This window comes from Drosophila eugracilis, unplaced genomic scaffold (genome assembly GCF_018153835.1).
Source record: "Drosophila eugracilis isolate 14026-0451.02 unplaced genomic scaffold, ASM1815383v1 contig_1897, whole genome shotgun sequence".
NCBI lineage: Eukaryota > Metazoa > Arthropoda > Insecta > Diptera > Drosophilidae > Drosophila > Drosophila eugracilis.
The window spans coordinates 2,245,502-2,257,890 of NW_024572751.1; the positions used below are offsets into that span (position 1 = coordinate 2,245,502).

General features: G+C 41.1%; 4 protein-coding genes across 5 annotated transcripts; 3 read left to right on the plus strand and 1 right to left on the minus strand.

Moving 5' to 3' along the window:
* The first annotated feature begins 162 nt into the window (after positions 1-162).
* LOC108109616 (PI-actitoxin-Axm2b) lies at positions 163-807 on the plus strand. The gene is made up of 2 exons (XM_017218180.2): positions 163-492; positions 553-807. Exons 1-2 carry the CDS (start codon positions 408-410, stop codon positions 738-740), a joined length of 273 nt encoding a protein of 90 aa, XP_017073669.2. The 5' UTR covers positions 163-407; the 3' UTR covers positions 741-807.
* Positions 808-923: 116 nt separating this feature from the next.
* LOC108109625 lies at positions 924-2,911 on the minus strand. Its single transcript, XM_017218201.2, has 2 exons — positions 2,522-2,911; positions 924-2,462 (listed from the first exon to the last, which is right to left on the minus strand). Exons 1-2 carry the CDS (start codon positions 2,654-2,656, stop codon positions 987-989), a joined length of 1,611 nt encoding a protein of 536 aa, XP_017073690.2. The 5' UTR covers positions 2,657-2,911; the 3' UTR covers positions 924-986.
* Positions 2,912-2,997: 86 nt separating this feature from the next.
* Positions 2,998-5,400, plus strand: LOC108109624 (general transcription factor IIF subunit 1). Its single transcript, XM_017218200.2, has 4 exons — positions 2,998-3,137; positions 3,198-4,117; positions 4,180-4,764; positions 4,827-5,400. Exons 1-4 carry the CDS (start codon positions 3,114-3,116, stop codon positions 5,026-5,028), a joined length of 1,731 nt encoding a protein of 576 aa, XP_017073689.2. The 5' UTR covers positions 2,998-3,113; the 3' UTR covers positions 5,029-5,400.
* Positions 5,401-5,632: 232 nt separating this feature from the next.
* Positions 5,633-11,308, plus strand: LOC108109626 (E3 ubiquitin-protein ligase RNF13). Of its 2 annotated transcripts, none has more exons than XM_017218202.2 (9): positions 5,633-5,967; positions 8,016-8,293; positions 8,366-8,538; positions 8,599-8,693; positions 8,756-8,949; positions 9,015-9,210; positions 9,335-9,691; positions 9,748-9,895; positions 10,011-11,308. In XM_017218202.2, the coding sequence occupies exons 2-9, from the start codon at positions 8,183-8,185 to the stop codon at positions 10,351-10,353; spliced, it is 1,617 nt and encodes a 538-aa protein (XP_017073691.2). In that variant the 5' UTR covers positions 5,633-5,967; positions 8,016-8,182; the 3' UTR covers positions 10,354-11,308. The 2 variants fall into 2 exon arrangements, with proteins under 2 accessions (XP_017073691.2, XP_017073693.2); XM_017218204.2 differs by having other exon boundaries at positions 5,633-5,947.
* The last annotated feature ends 1,081 nt before the right edge of the window (positions 11,309-12,389 follow it).

Here is a 12,389-nt window from a genome sequence, read left to right on the forward strand (position 1 = left end):
CCAAGTCTTTAAATTTCACGGAGTGAGTTTTTACCAAAAAGAAGCTTATTTCATATTATAAACTGATATCTTACCCATTTACATTGACGCATTTAATTCATGTAAACAGAGTCTTTATTAATCGAGATATTCTTCGCACAATTGTTTCGCGTTGACCTCAATTAATAAGATTAATCGAAAGATGGATCTCGAATCTTTATGATTGAAATTTTTCTGAAAAGCACATTTGTATTATTTGTTAAATTGAAGTCTTTTTAATGCAATTTCATTTTTTCATATCCATATTAAAGACCATTGTTAAAAGGTATTTAGTCCGCCTTTAAAAATATGGGAATATGCCTTATAAAAGGCCTTCATTTCACAGTTAACTCATATCAGATCGAGTACTAACAACTTTTTATACAAAAATGAAGTTACTTGTAGTTCTGGCTTTCGTTGTCCTTTATGCATCCCTCACCGTTGCCCAGGAGCGCTGTGTTGGACGTCCCAGAAGTAGGTTTACGATAACATTTGATAAATAAGGTTTAATACCTGAATTTCACATCCAAATAGACCGTCAAAACTGTCTCGGCGGCAAGCACGAGGGACACGGAGGAGGGGAATGCAGAAGAAGTGCTATGCATGAAATGTGGTACTGGGACCAGGGTTCCAGGAAATGCCTCAAGATGAAGTATCTCGGATGTGGCGGAAACCGAAACCGCTACTGCTCCTTACGACACTGCCAGAGCTCCTGTCCTTGAAAAAAAACTTTTAAAATGATTTTGATCCCGTTTCTAAAGCTTTCACCTTTCCTATCAAAGTTATATCCAATATTAAAAAATGAAATCTGCATTCATGTAAAGATAAAAAATAAATACTTTTCAATAAAAATAAATTCGGATTTTAAAAGCCTATTGGGAGAAAAATTTTAATAAAAAACTTGATTAATACTTAAATATTCTTTATTTTTCACCTAACTGACTTAACGTACCAGAACTGGATTACACCTAATCTTTTTCAATTTGCATCGCTTTCCAGATAACGTTCATTCGCATGTGCCCTTCTCGCAAATTGTTCAGCATTGCTTCTACGGATCCTTCAATTACTCCGCCCCTTCTGCAAGCGACACTATGCCGATCTCGCCGCCATTTCGACTTGAAGATTTTGTTACAGTGCTCACAAACGATACATTCATCGTCGTCGTCGTTGGAACCGGTGTCATCAGGGATGCCCGCTTGACCGGACTTATTGGGACTGGCCCACTTTGGCTCTGGCTTAATAAGTAGCTGCGTCTTATTTTTACGCTGCAGTTCCTCTTGGTGGTTATAGCGTATGTGGTTGAGAATCTTGGAAGTGCTGGTCTTGGTACGGTCGCAGAGTGTGCACTTGAGATATGAACGGTAAGGCAAATGCTTGAAGCAGTGCTTTTGCAATTGTGAACGATTGATCGTAGGCTGCACTTCGCGGCATTGAAGGCACATGGCCTTCCGCCCAGGCTCTATGATTTTAAAGCTGTTTTCAATTATGTGCTCAAAGTCGTGCTTCTTGAACACGTGCGTCCGCCATTCGTCCATCGAGGCAATCTCCTTGCCGCACTTTGGGCACAAATATGTAATGAGCTTGGTGAGGCCGTTAGTGGACGAATCAGAATCCGAGTCTTGCGTAGGCGTAGGAGATAAGCGACGACGCTTTGCTGGTTGACTTATTGTGTCCGATTTCATATCCATTTTTAACTGGGCGACCTCCTCCTTGCCGAGTGCATCAATCTCAATGATGACCACCTCCTTTTCTTGCTGAAGTGCAGCGTCGGGTATATGCTGCTCTTCAGCTGCTTTCCCTTTGCTAATGGCGTTGGCATCCTCAAAGAACTCCTTGCAAAGAGCATCCAACTCGGCGTCATATCTGAGCACTTTCTCCTCTTCCTTGCGCACGATATCTTCGTAGGCGTTCAAACACCGATCAAGATTCTGTTCACTGATATTAGTATTGATTTTAGATGAATTTGAAGAAGCTGCTGCTACTGGAGTGGCTGGAAGTGTTGGAGATTTCTCCAACTCTGTGTTTAGATCAATGTCCATAAGGGCCTTTTGCAGCAGATCATTTTTCTGTTTGTCGACTTTGCGTGGTCGCCCTCGCGGCCTCACTGGTACGGGTTTCTGTGCAACAGACGGTGTCACCATGGTAGGCTTTGATTGTTGCTGACGCTTCATCTGGCGCAATTTATTCTCGTATTTTTCGATTTCCCGCATGTGCGTGTCCAACAGGTGAACATTGAGAGCCCTGCGCCTTGTGTAGGCCATTCGACAGTGCACGCAGCGGTACGTTTCACTGTGCTCCAGGTGCATAAAGTAGTGGTACTGCAACAACGCGATGGTCTTGTGGGCGTTCTCCACCCACTTGAAGCATAGCTGACACTCATGGAACCGCTCATCAATTTGGATGAAGTTGAAGTCCGAGTATGTCTTTTTTAGGTAGTCGTGTTTCTGTGGAAAAGCAATCAAAAACATTAAAAGAGTCTTTTAGGAGAAAATCTCCAACTTGCCGTGTTCAGATGCTGGCGCCACTCAGCCTGAGTACGAAAGGCCTTTCCACATTCTGGGCAAATGTATACCATGTGCGCCTCTAAGCGCGCATTTAAACGGCTTTGCTCGTCCGAGAGCGTCACATTCCGCGACATTTTATTGCTTCTTTATGCGAATATATTGTAGGAATAAACTTAAATTACGCCTCGCACAGTTATCGCCCATCGGACTAGAATCGAGCGATAACCGGCATAAAGTTACTTCTTAAACTGTGACTGTGAATTGGTCACGATCATTTATTCATAGCATTTTTAAGGATTATTTGTCCAATTTAATAAAATGATGGCAGGTACCTAATAAATTTCCATATCTTAATATTTTTATTATATTTGGTTAAAGATATCAGAAATTAAAACAAAATTAGTTTCTTCTTCTTTCGCGATAAAATAATTTCCAGCATTCGATAAATAGCCGAATTATTCACTGTACTTGTGTTATCGAACGATTGGCACATTACCAAAAAGTCTTGAAATAGTTTTGGAAAATATATCAAAATAGCAGCTGGTAAAGAACATATGATTAAAGCCCGGCGTCATAGTGGAAACTATAACTATGTCTAGTGCGTCAAAGTCGGCGGTAAGTTCACTTGACCGTTTGTGCCTCCAAAGCTACATTGTCGTCTTGATCTATTTGCAGACGAGCGCTGCTAGCGGGAGCTCCACGTCCGCAGCTGCCGCCGCCGCTGCCTCTGTCGCCTCAGGATCCAGCTCATCCTCCTCCAATGTGCAGGAGTTCAAGATCCGGGTACCCAAGATGTCCAAAAAGCACCATGTGATGCGGTTTAACGCCACGCTAAACGTAGATTTTGCCCAGTGGCGTAATGTAAAACTGGAGCGGGAGAACAACATGAAAGAGTTCCGGGGCATGGAGGAAGACCAGCCCAAGTTCGGCGCTGGATCGGAATACAATCGAGATCAGCGCGAGGAGGCACGACGGAAAAAGTTCGGCATTATAGCTCGAAAGTATCGACCGGAGGCGCAGCCCTGGATCCTGAAAGTGGGCGGCAAGACGGGAAAGAAGTTTAAGGGCATCCGAGAGGGTGGTGTGGGTGAAAATGCCGCTTTTTATGTGTTCACCCATGCACCAGACGGTGCCATTGAGGCGTATCCCCTGACCGAATGGTACAACTTTCAGCCCATTCAGCGATACAAATCCCTGTCGGCTGAGGAAGCTGAACAAGAATTTGGTCGCCGAAAAAAAGTAATGAACTACTTCTCTCTTATGTTGCGAAAGCGTTTGCGCGGCGATGAGGAGGAGGAACAAGATCCTGAGGAGGCTAAACTGATAAAGGCAGCCACCAAAAAATCCAAGGAGCTCAAGATCACTGACATGGACGAATGGATCGACTCCGAGGATGAGTCCGACTCAGAAGACGAGGAGGATAAGAAGAAAAAAGAACAGGAAGACAGCGACGACGGTAAATCCAAAGGGAAAGGCAAAAAGGGGGCAGACAAAAAAAAGAAAAAGCGGGATGTGGATGACGAGGCCTTTGAAGAATCGGACGATGGCGACGAAGAAGGCCGAGAGATGGACTACGACACCAGTTCCAGTGAAGAGTATGTACCCGAAATTAAAAAAAAAGATTGATACCCTAATTACTATATATGCGTAATTTTAGCGAACCAGATCCAGAGGCAAAGGTCGACAAGGACATGAAAGGCGTGGCCGAGGAAGACGCGCTACGAAAGTTGCTTACTTCCGACGAAGAGGAAGATGACGAAAAGAAGTCTGATGAGTCGGACAAAGATGAAGCCGACGGCGAAAAGAAAAAGAAGGACAAAAGTAAGGAGGAGGGTTCCAAGGACAAGAAGAAGAAGAAAACATCAAAAGACGATAAGAAGAGCAAGGCGAATGGCAGCGGCGACTCGTCTACTGACTTCAGCTCTGACAGCACAGACTCCGAGGATGACCTCAGCAATGGGCCGCCTAAGAAGAAGGCCAACTCCAAGGATAAAGACAAGGATAAGGAAAAAGAAAGCGCATCCAGCAGCAAAGCCTCCACCAGCAGTAGTAGCAATGCAAACAAATCTCGCTCGGCGACGCCAACGCTCTCAACGGACGCCAGCAAGCGCAAGATGAACAGCCTGCCCAGCGATCTCACCGGCTCAGACACTAGCAACAGTCCCACCAGCACCCCAGCCAAAAGGCCCAAGAACGAGATCAGCACCTCTCTACCCACTTCCTTCTCTGGCGGCAAAGTTGAGTAAGTAAAGGCATGAAATCCTTGTTGGATTGTCTAATTATCGTAAACACAATCTATTTTAGGGACTACGGCATCACCGAGGAGGCTGTACGTCGCTATCTCAAACGGAAGCCCCTTACTGCCACCGAACTGCTTACAAAGTTCAAGAACAAGAAGACGCCCGTCTCCAGCGACCGTTTGGTTGAGACCATGACGAAAATCCTCAAAAAGATAAATCCCGTCAAGCACACTATCCAGGGAAAAATGTATCTCTGGATCAAGTAGCCTGCAGTCATGTGATTTTAAGATTTCATAATCCAAATGCATTATTGTTCTACATAATATACGAAAAGTTTCTTTAAATCGGTTTATGAACAGAGTCCGTTTTAAGTAAAAAGTATGAAAAGAAATAGTTTGATACAAAACAAGTCATTTATTTGTTCTCTATACAAGACACAAATTATTTACAAATACATTAAAAAACTCTTTTTTGGCATTTCTTAGAAACCGTAATATCTTTAAATGAATTTAAGTATATTCACCAAAAGCCGTTAAATAGCTTATTCAATAGAATCATTCAAAAAAAAAAACATGGAACTCGTTTGAAAACTAAGTATATGTAAGAAAAAAATAAATAAGGAATATTATGCGAAAGTATATTATGTTTTTGCCGATCAACTTTTATTGCAAATTTGTATTCAAAAAGTATTTTAAATTGGTGAATTTAAAAACATGTAAATATTTGTTTACGTTTGCGGGCCTTGGGATTTGAATTCGTTCGATGTTATGGTTTGACGACGAATGTTATCGAAGTGTGAATCAAATGACAATTATCGTTTAACAAAAACATCGATGTCTCTTTTCTGGCAACAACAATAGTATCGAATAATCATCGATTTAGCCCCAGCTCTAGTTTTGTGTGTGTGCAGGCAGATGTAAATTCTAATATCTGATAATTAGCAAAGTGAGCCCAAAGTGTTCCTTATCGCGACTGTAATGCTCTATCGGCAGCTAGTGCGCTGTCCCCTTAAATTCGATCACGAACCAAGGAAAACCGAGGAAATCAAATTCCCAAAAAAGGAGCAAAACAAAGTACAACGCAATACCAGTGCGATGGCGACGAGTGAAGAAGGGAGCGAGTGTTGAAAAAATCTGATTGGATATAGGAATTGGACAGAAAGTCGGACCAAACCGTCAGTCAAAAGTACGAAAAACACTAATCAAGTGAGTGGGCCGTGGGTGTACATGAATCAAACTCGGGAAAAGCAAAGGAAATCGCTCAGCTGCTTTGTTGTTGTGTTAATTGAACACACACAATCATACATACAAAGCCACACACAGCAGATACGCCTGAAAAAAACATAACAAAAGCGAATATACGAAATTGAAGTACATTAACTTGTAGCTGCCGCCTTGCCTCCAATTCTACGCCTTATTCGATTATCCTTTGGTGATTTTCACCTGTAACCCACGTTTTACACGTTCCATGGAATAAGTGTGTGTACAATACATACGTTCTCACAAAAAGAAAACCTTGAAAGCACACACTTGTGCCTTGTAAAGTTCAAGGTGTGCGTGTATAAGTGTAGGTGGGCGGGCACTGCGTATGCCTTGTAATGTGTAATTTGATATTAGCCCTCAGAACAAAGCGAATTAATACGAAATTCACGAAATCCGGTCTTGCGAGGGTTTCCTCATTGCTAAAAATCCAATCTGTCTGCCGGGATAAAGTGCTTACTTTTATATTTTATTTTATTCGAGAAAGGAATACTTGGTTTTACCTTTGTTTTATTTTTAAATTGATCAATGCTATCAAATTCATCATGCAAATGATATTTTAACTAAAATTGTTACCAAGTCGTACAAAAATTAAAGACAAATTTAAACTTGAAACGCATTACACAAGTTTTACCACCATTAAAACACCATATTTAAATTTGATAGGGGAAATTTTGAATTCAACGTGAAATACATTTCTGCTAATCCCTTATTCAATGCTCTTCAAGTCTGGGCAATAACTTCCATATTAAATAAAGCTCTTATAGGTCGATTTTTTTTAACCAAAGCAAAGATTTATTAAAAACAGGAAAATAATTTTGAAATCAGCCTACGAATACAAATTTGTTGAATATCAAAAAGGTTTTTTAAAGATATATGATGGTCAAGTAACTAAGAATTTTAAGCTACGCTTTTTTTTGGGCATTCCCTTTAGAAAAATTCTATTATACGCACGCGCCTCCTCAGATTAAATTTCGCATTGTAGGTCTTTCGTTTATTGTTTACCCAACCAATAAAAACAAAGTCACGTTCTCATTAAAGTCTCTGCTCCGTTTGTCTATCGATGTGCTAATGCCGGTGACGTTTTCTTTGTTAAATCGTAAATTTAATACACAATTTGTCACATATTTGCACACCACCTAGCCGTGTGTGTTGGTCAAATGAATTAGCAGATATAACTTTTTGTTAAAAACTTTCCATATTTGCATGTGCTCCATCTGGGGATCGAATCCATCGCCGCTTTGGCGGCGATCTGGTTCTTATCGTGGAACGCTGCTCGTGACTCATCTGGTCTAAGCCGGCAAGCAGACCTATTTGTTTTGATTACTGTAGCTGCCCCCAAAGATCTCGGTCACTATTGGATTGCGATAAAATCAATTGACGGCAAATTGCGACCAATAACAGAAATACAGCGAAATGCGTTGATTTTTTCTATTAAGTAAGAATAAAATGCATTCGCGAGAAATTGAATTGCCCGTCGCTGTGTCAACAAACCAAACAGCTGTTGCATGCAGCACGACTGAAGAAACGTACAATTTTGCAGAATCAACAATACACCAATAAACCCAGTTGGTCGTGAAATACAATGAAAAACAATGATCACAAGCCGTTTATCTTATCAGCTGAGCTATTTGTTTGCCAGTGACTTGTAGGAGGGGAGGAGTAGCACACCCGCAGGTCGCCTTCAGGCAGGGTCCTCATTCACAGTGGTGGACAAAACAATAGCAGCGAGATTTCTTTCGGGATACTAAATTATATAACAAAGACTACATAAAATAAAATATTAATTTATATTAAAGAACAATTAGAAAAAATAATAATAATATGATGATTTAATGATAAACTTCCGAGAAAGAAATATATATCTAATCCAAATATAATCGAATAACTTAAGATTGTTTTTAGCATGTACTTTGGTCTTTCAGAAGCATCTTGGGATCTAAAGATATCAGATTTATCAGTTGTTTAATGACATTCTCCTTGTTGTTTTCCAGACCGAAACCCAAACGCACAGAATAGCTGGCGGTGGCAAACAGATGAGACATGCGAATAGTGCGGATGCTGAAGACAAATCGTAGCAGCTGTGGACATAGCGGACTAGAGCAATAACAGTATAGACGAAGGCCCGATCGTCTCTAGAAGTTGTGTCCTGTGCGACAGAATGTCCAAAAAGAGTTGTCACATTCTCACCCTGCTGGGTTTGTGCCTGGTCTGTCATGAGGCGGCCGTGGTCAGGGGTCATGTCCTGGTCTACCGAAAAACAACGAGTCAGGCAAGTTACTTTGTTATTCTTTGTATCCTTTAAAATATCGTATATTGAAATTGAAAAATTGTTTTCCTGCAGTTGATTGAGGAATTTAATGATATGCCAGCACAGTTTGGTCCCAATCTGCCATCGAATGGTCTCAAAGTGTATGTGGTTCCCGCCAGGCGCCCTTACTACGGTTGTGATAGTCTGGACAGGCCACCGCACTTGAATTACCCACCCTCAGCCAAATTTGTGGCCCTAGTATCGCGGTGAGTAAAATATATTTGATATATTTTTCATAGATTTTCCTAATTTCGAATTTGTTGTAGCGGTGGCGAATGCACCTTTGAGCGCAAGGTACGAGTGGCCCAGAATGCGAGCTATTCTGCTGTGATTGTATACAATAATGAGGGCGATGACTTGGGTAAGAAAATATTGTCATATGTCATATAAATATATAGGTTCTAATTTTTACACAAATTACAGAACAAATGTCCGCTGACAATTCGACTGGCATAAGAATACCCTCGGTTTTCGTGGGCCACACGACGGGTAAAGCTCTGGCCACGTACAATACACCCGAGGTGGTGCTAATCATAAACGATGAGCTGCCCTTCAATATCAATACCCAGCTGATATTGCCCTTCTCTATACTGATTGGCCTGTGCTTCATAATCATGGTGGGAGATCGTTGGGTTTAATCGCTTTGTTATGTACTTAATAGACTTCTTTGTTTGACGGTTAGGTTATCTATATGATCTACAAGTGCATCCGAGAGCAGCGCCGTCAGCGTCGCCATCGACTGCCAAAGAGCATGCTGAAGAAGTTGCCAGTGCTCCGATACACCAAGAACAATGCGAACAACAAGTACGAGACTTGCGTGATCTGTCTGGAGGACTTCATTGAGGACGATAAGCTGCGTGTGCTGCCTTGCTCACACCGTAAGAAGACATATTTATTAAACTCTGTTCTTTGCGGTCACTCAAGACTTCCAAATCTGCAGCTTCTGAGAATCTTATGTATATTGCCATCATACAGGGAATAATTGATTATTCGTTCTTACAGCATATCATACTCACTGCATCGATCCCTGGCTTACCGAAAACCGGCGAGTCTGTCCCATCTGCAAGCGCAAGGTTTTTACGAAGGGCGAAACTCGTGCAAGTCGGAGTCGACAGCCTTCTTTGGATAATGTCACCGATACAGATGATGACACGACGCCGCTATTGCAGCAACAGCAGTCCAATGGCAGACAATCAACCCAGATAAGCTCTGCCTCTTCGGCTGCTGGGGCAGCTGCCGGGAGCAGCTCGAGTGTAGTGACGGCAGCTGCCGCCGGAACCACGCGACATGGAACCTTCCGGCGTGGAGACGCTGGCCGAAATCTGTTTGAGGAGTCTCAGAGCTCTGATGATGAGAATGGTGCGTCTCCTTTAATTATTTGATTCTTGAAAGAACTAATCTATTTTTTTATGCAGCACTGCTGGAGTCTGCTGTGCGTCCAGCCACGACCTTTGGGACACACGAACGCATCAATCCTTTTGATCGTGCTCCCAATCTACCGGCTCATCTAGCCGAACAATTAACTGAAAGTCGTCCTTCGGTTTGGTCCCGGATCAATTTTGGGTAAGAATATAATAATGGTGCTAAAATTCAGAAGTATTTAGGGACAGCTCATATTAACTTAAAAAATTCCTAATTTGACAACTCAAACTAAATTTGATGTACCGATTTGTTTTAGCTCTTTCTTCCGTCGCCAACCGAATGTAATTAGTGTGGCGGCGCCACCCTATCTGGAGCACGTTGAGTCCGGTACCAGTGCCATGGGTCTGCCGGCGACGGGGACAATTTCTGTATCCTCGCCTGCATCGAATAACATTCTTAATCCGAATTTAAGCGGCTCCTTCAAGGACGACGACGATATGCCACCGCATCGCTCGATCTACGAACCAATAGCAATCAGCACGCCGGCCGCGGACTCAACAGCCATCGATGATTCGGCGTTTCTGCAGACGCCCACGCAGGGCGGCATAGGCGTGGCCGCCCTGCCGCATAGCGAATCCGATCGCCAGTTTCTCATATGAGGCGAATTAGTTCGCCACGAGTCCTTAGCCTGTAGGTTGTAGGTGGTCGCTGACCCTCGAACCACGAGTTTTTCGTTTGGGTTCGCGATCAATGCTGTGGCTGCCAGCTGCTTTGTTTTAAACAATTAACAAATGTTTATTATTAATATTAATAAATATGTAGCCGAACCTTGTGTTGGACTGTGCGATGTCCCACTTCCAGGGCACCCACCCACATAAAACCCACACACAGACACGAAACACACACGTCATTTATATGCGTATACAAATTGTGATTTATTTTATATACATTTTACAATTAACCTAATTGGCATACTAGATACCGCCTCGCCTGCAAACCCCAACCAAAAATGTAAACGATAAAGATGGAAAGCGAAATAATTAACAAGTTACCACATTTAAGACTTAATTGTTTACCTGATTCGCTTAATCATTGATTCTGTTGTTAACTTCAAGCACCCAAATACAAAAAAGCTAAACTGATTCAAGAACTTAGTCATGTTTTACCCACAAAGTGTGTTATTTTAAGTTTTTGAAAACTGTTTTCCAACAAGAATAAAATTAATTAAAACAAATGATTATGTGGCATTGGCCTGTATATTGTACATTATTCTCGATTTAACTAATTCTAAGTTAACCATATAACTTATATGAATCCAATGATGCAAAAGATTTTCGACCCATGTTTTCTAGAGCAAGGAATTTTTTCAAATATGATCAAATTGTATTTAAATTAAAAGTCGTTGCCACACTCAACTAAAAGTAGAAAACTTAAGCGCTAGTTTGTAATTATTTTTCCCTACAAAAATTAAATATGCAACCAATAAATGCTGTTCACGACAAAACGAAATCAATTAGGGCATAGATGCAGATATATATATATATTTAAAAATGCTGTGGCAGTGTAATCTAAATTTAATTTACATTCAACAAAATAAACGTAATGGACATAAAACGAATAGATCTTTCACTGTTATTTTAAGCATTTAAAGGTAAAAATGGGTGACCTTTGACTTTACTTAAATTCTTTGAACTCAAAAGTAAAAAAAAATATATAAATTATAAATATCATAAGACTAAACCAAAAAGTCGAATAAAAAATCTTTTTTCTTAAATTTTTTATTGATTTATATCAAACAAGAGGAAACGCTATAGTCGAGTGCCGCGACCCTAAAATACGTATTCTTAAGCCTAACTTTCTAGCTTTTTTAGTTCCCGAGATTTTTGGTTTTTCGGCTTTTGTGGGCGTTAGTCTGGGCGTGGCATTTGCGTTCGCATTTGGGGCATCATAAAAATCTACATGCTTAATCCGAACTTTCTATTACTTATAGTTACCGAGATATCAGGTTTTCTTGAAAATGCGAAAACCGTCTTCTGAGCTTGGTGGGCATATGGGTGGTGTGGCCGGATATTGGTACCACTAAAAGATGCGCTGGCATCCAAAGTTTATACATACTGAATTTCTAGCTCCTAATAATTCCCGAGATTTCAGCGATTTGAGTCTTTTGCGATTTGTGGGCATTAGAGTGGGCGTGGCAGGATGGTGTAATAAACTTGCGCTGTCCCTGGACCTCAAGAATCTTCATGCTTAATCTCATATTTGTATCTGCTATAGTTCCTGAAATCTCAGCGTTAATACGGACGGACGGACTGACGGACATGGCTACGTCGACTTCGCTAGTGATCCTGATCAAGAAAATATATACTTTATAGGGTCGAAAACGCTCCTTCTATCTGTTACATACTTTTCAATGAATCTAGTATACCTTTTTACTCTACGAGTAACGGGTATAAAAATTGTTGACTTATTTAATGGAAATAGAGCAAGTTCGACAATAATCTTTTCTAGATTGAGATTATAAAACTTTATTATTTTCTTACAATTTAATATTTCATTTGGATTAAATTCACATATTAACATCATATTGTAACAGGATCCAGGTCAATTGTATTTTTTAATTTAGAGGACATGAGCTTTGACAATGCCTTATGGAACAGTAGCGGTTTCTGTTGCCGCCACAACCGAGATACCTCAT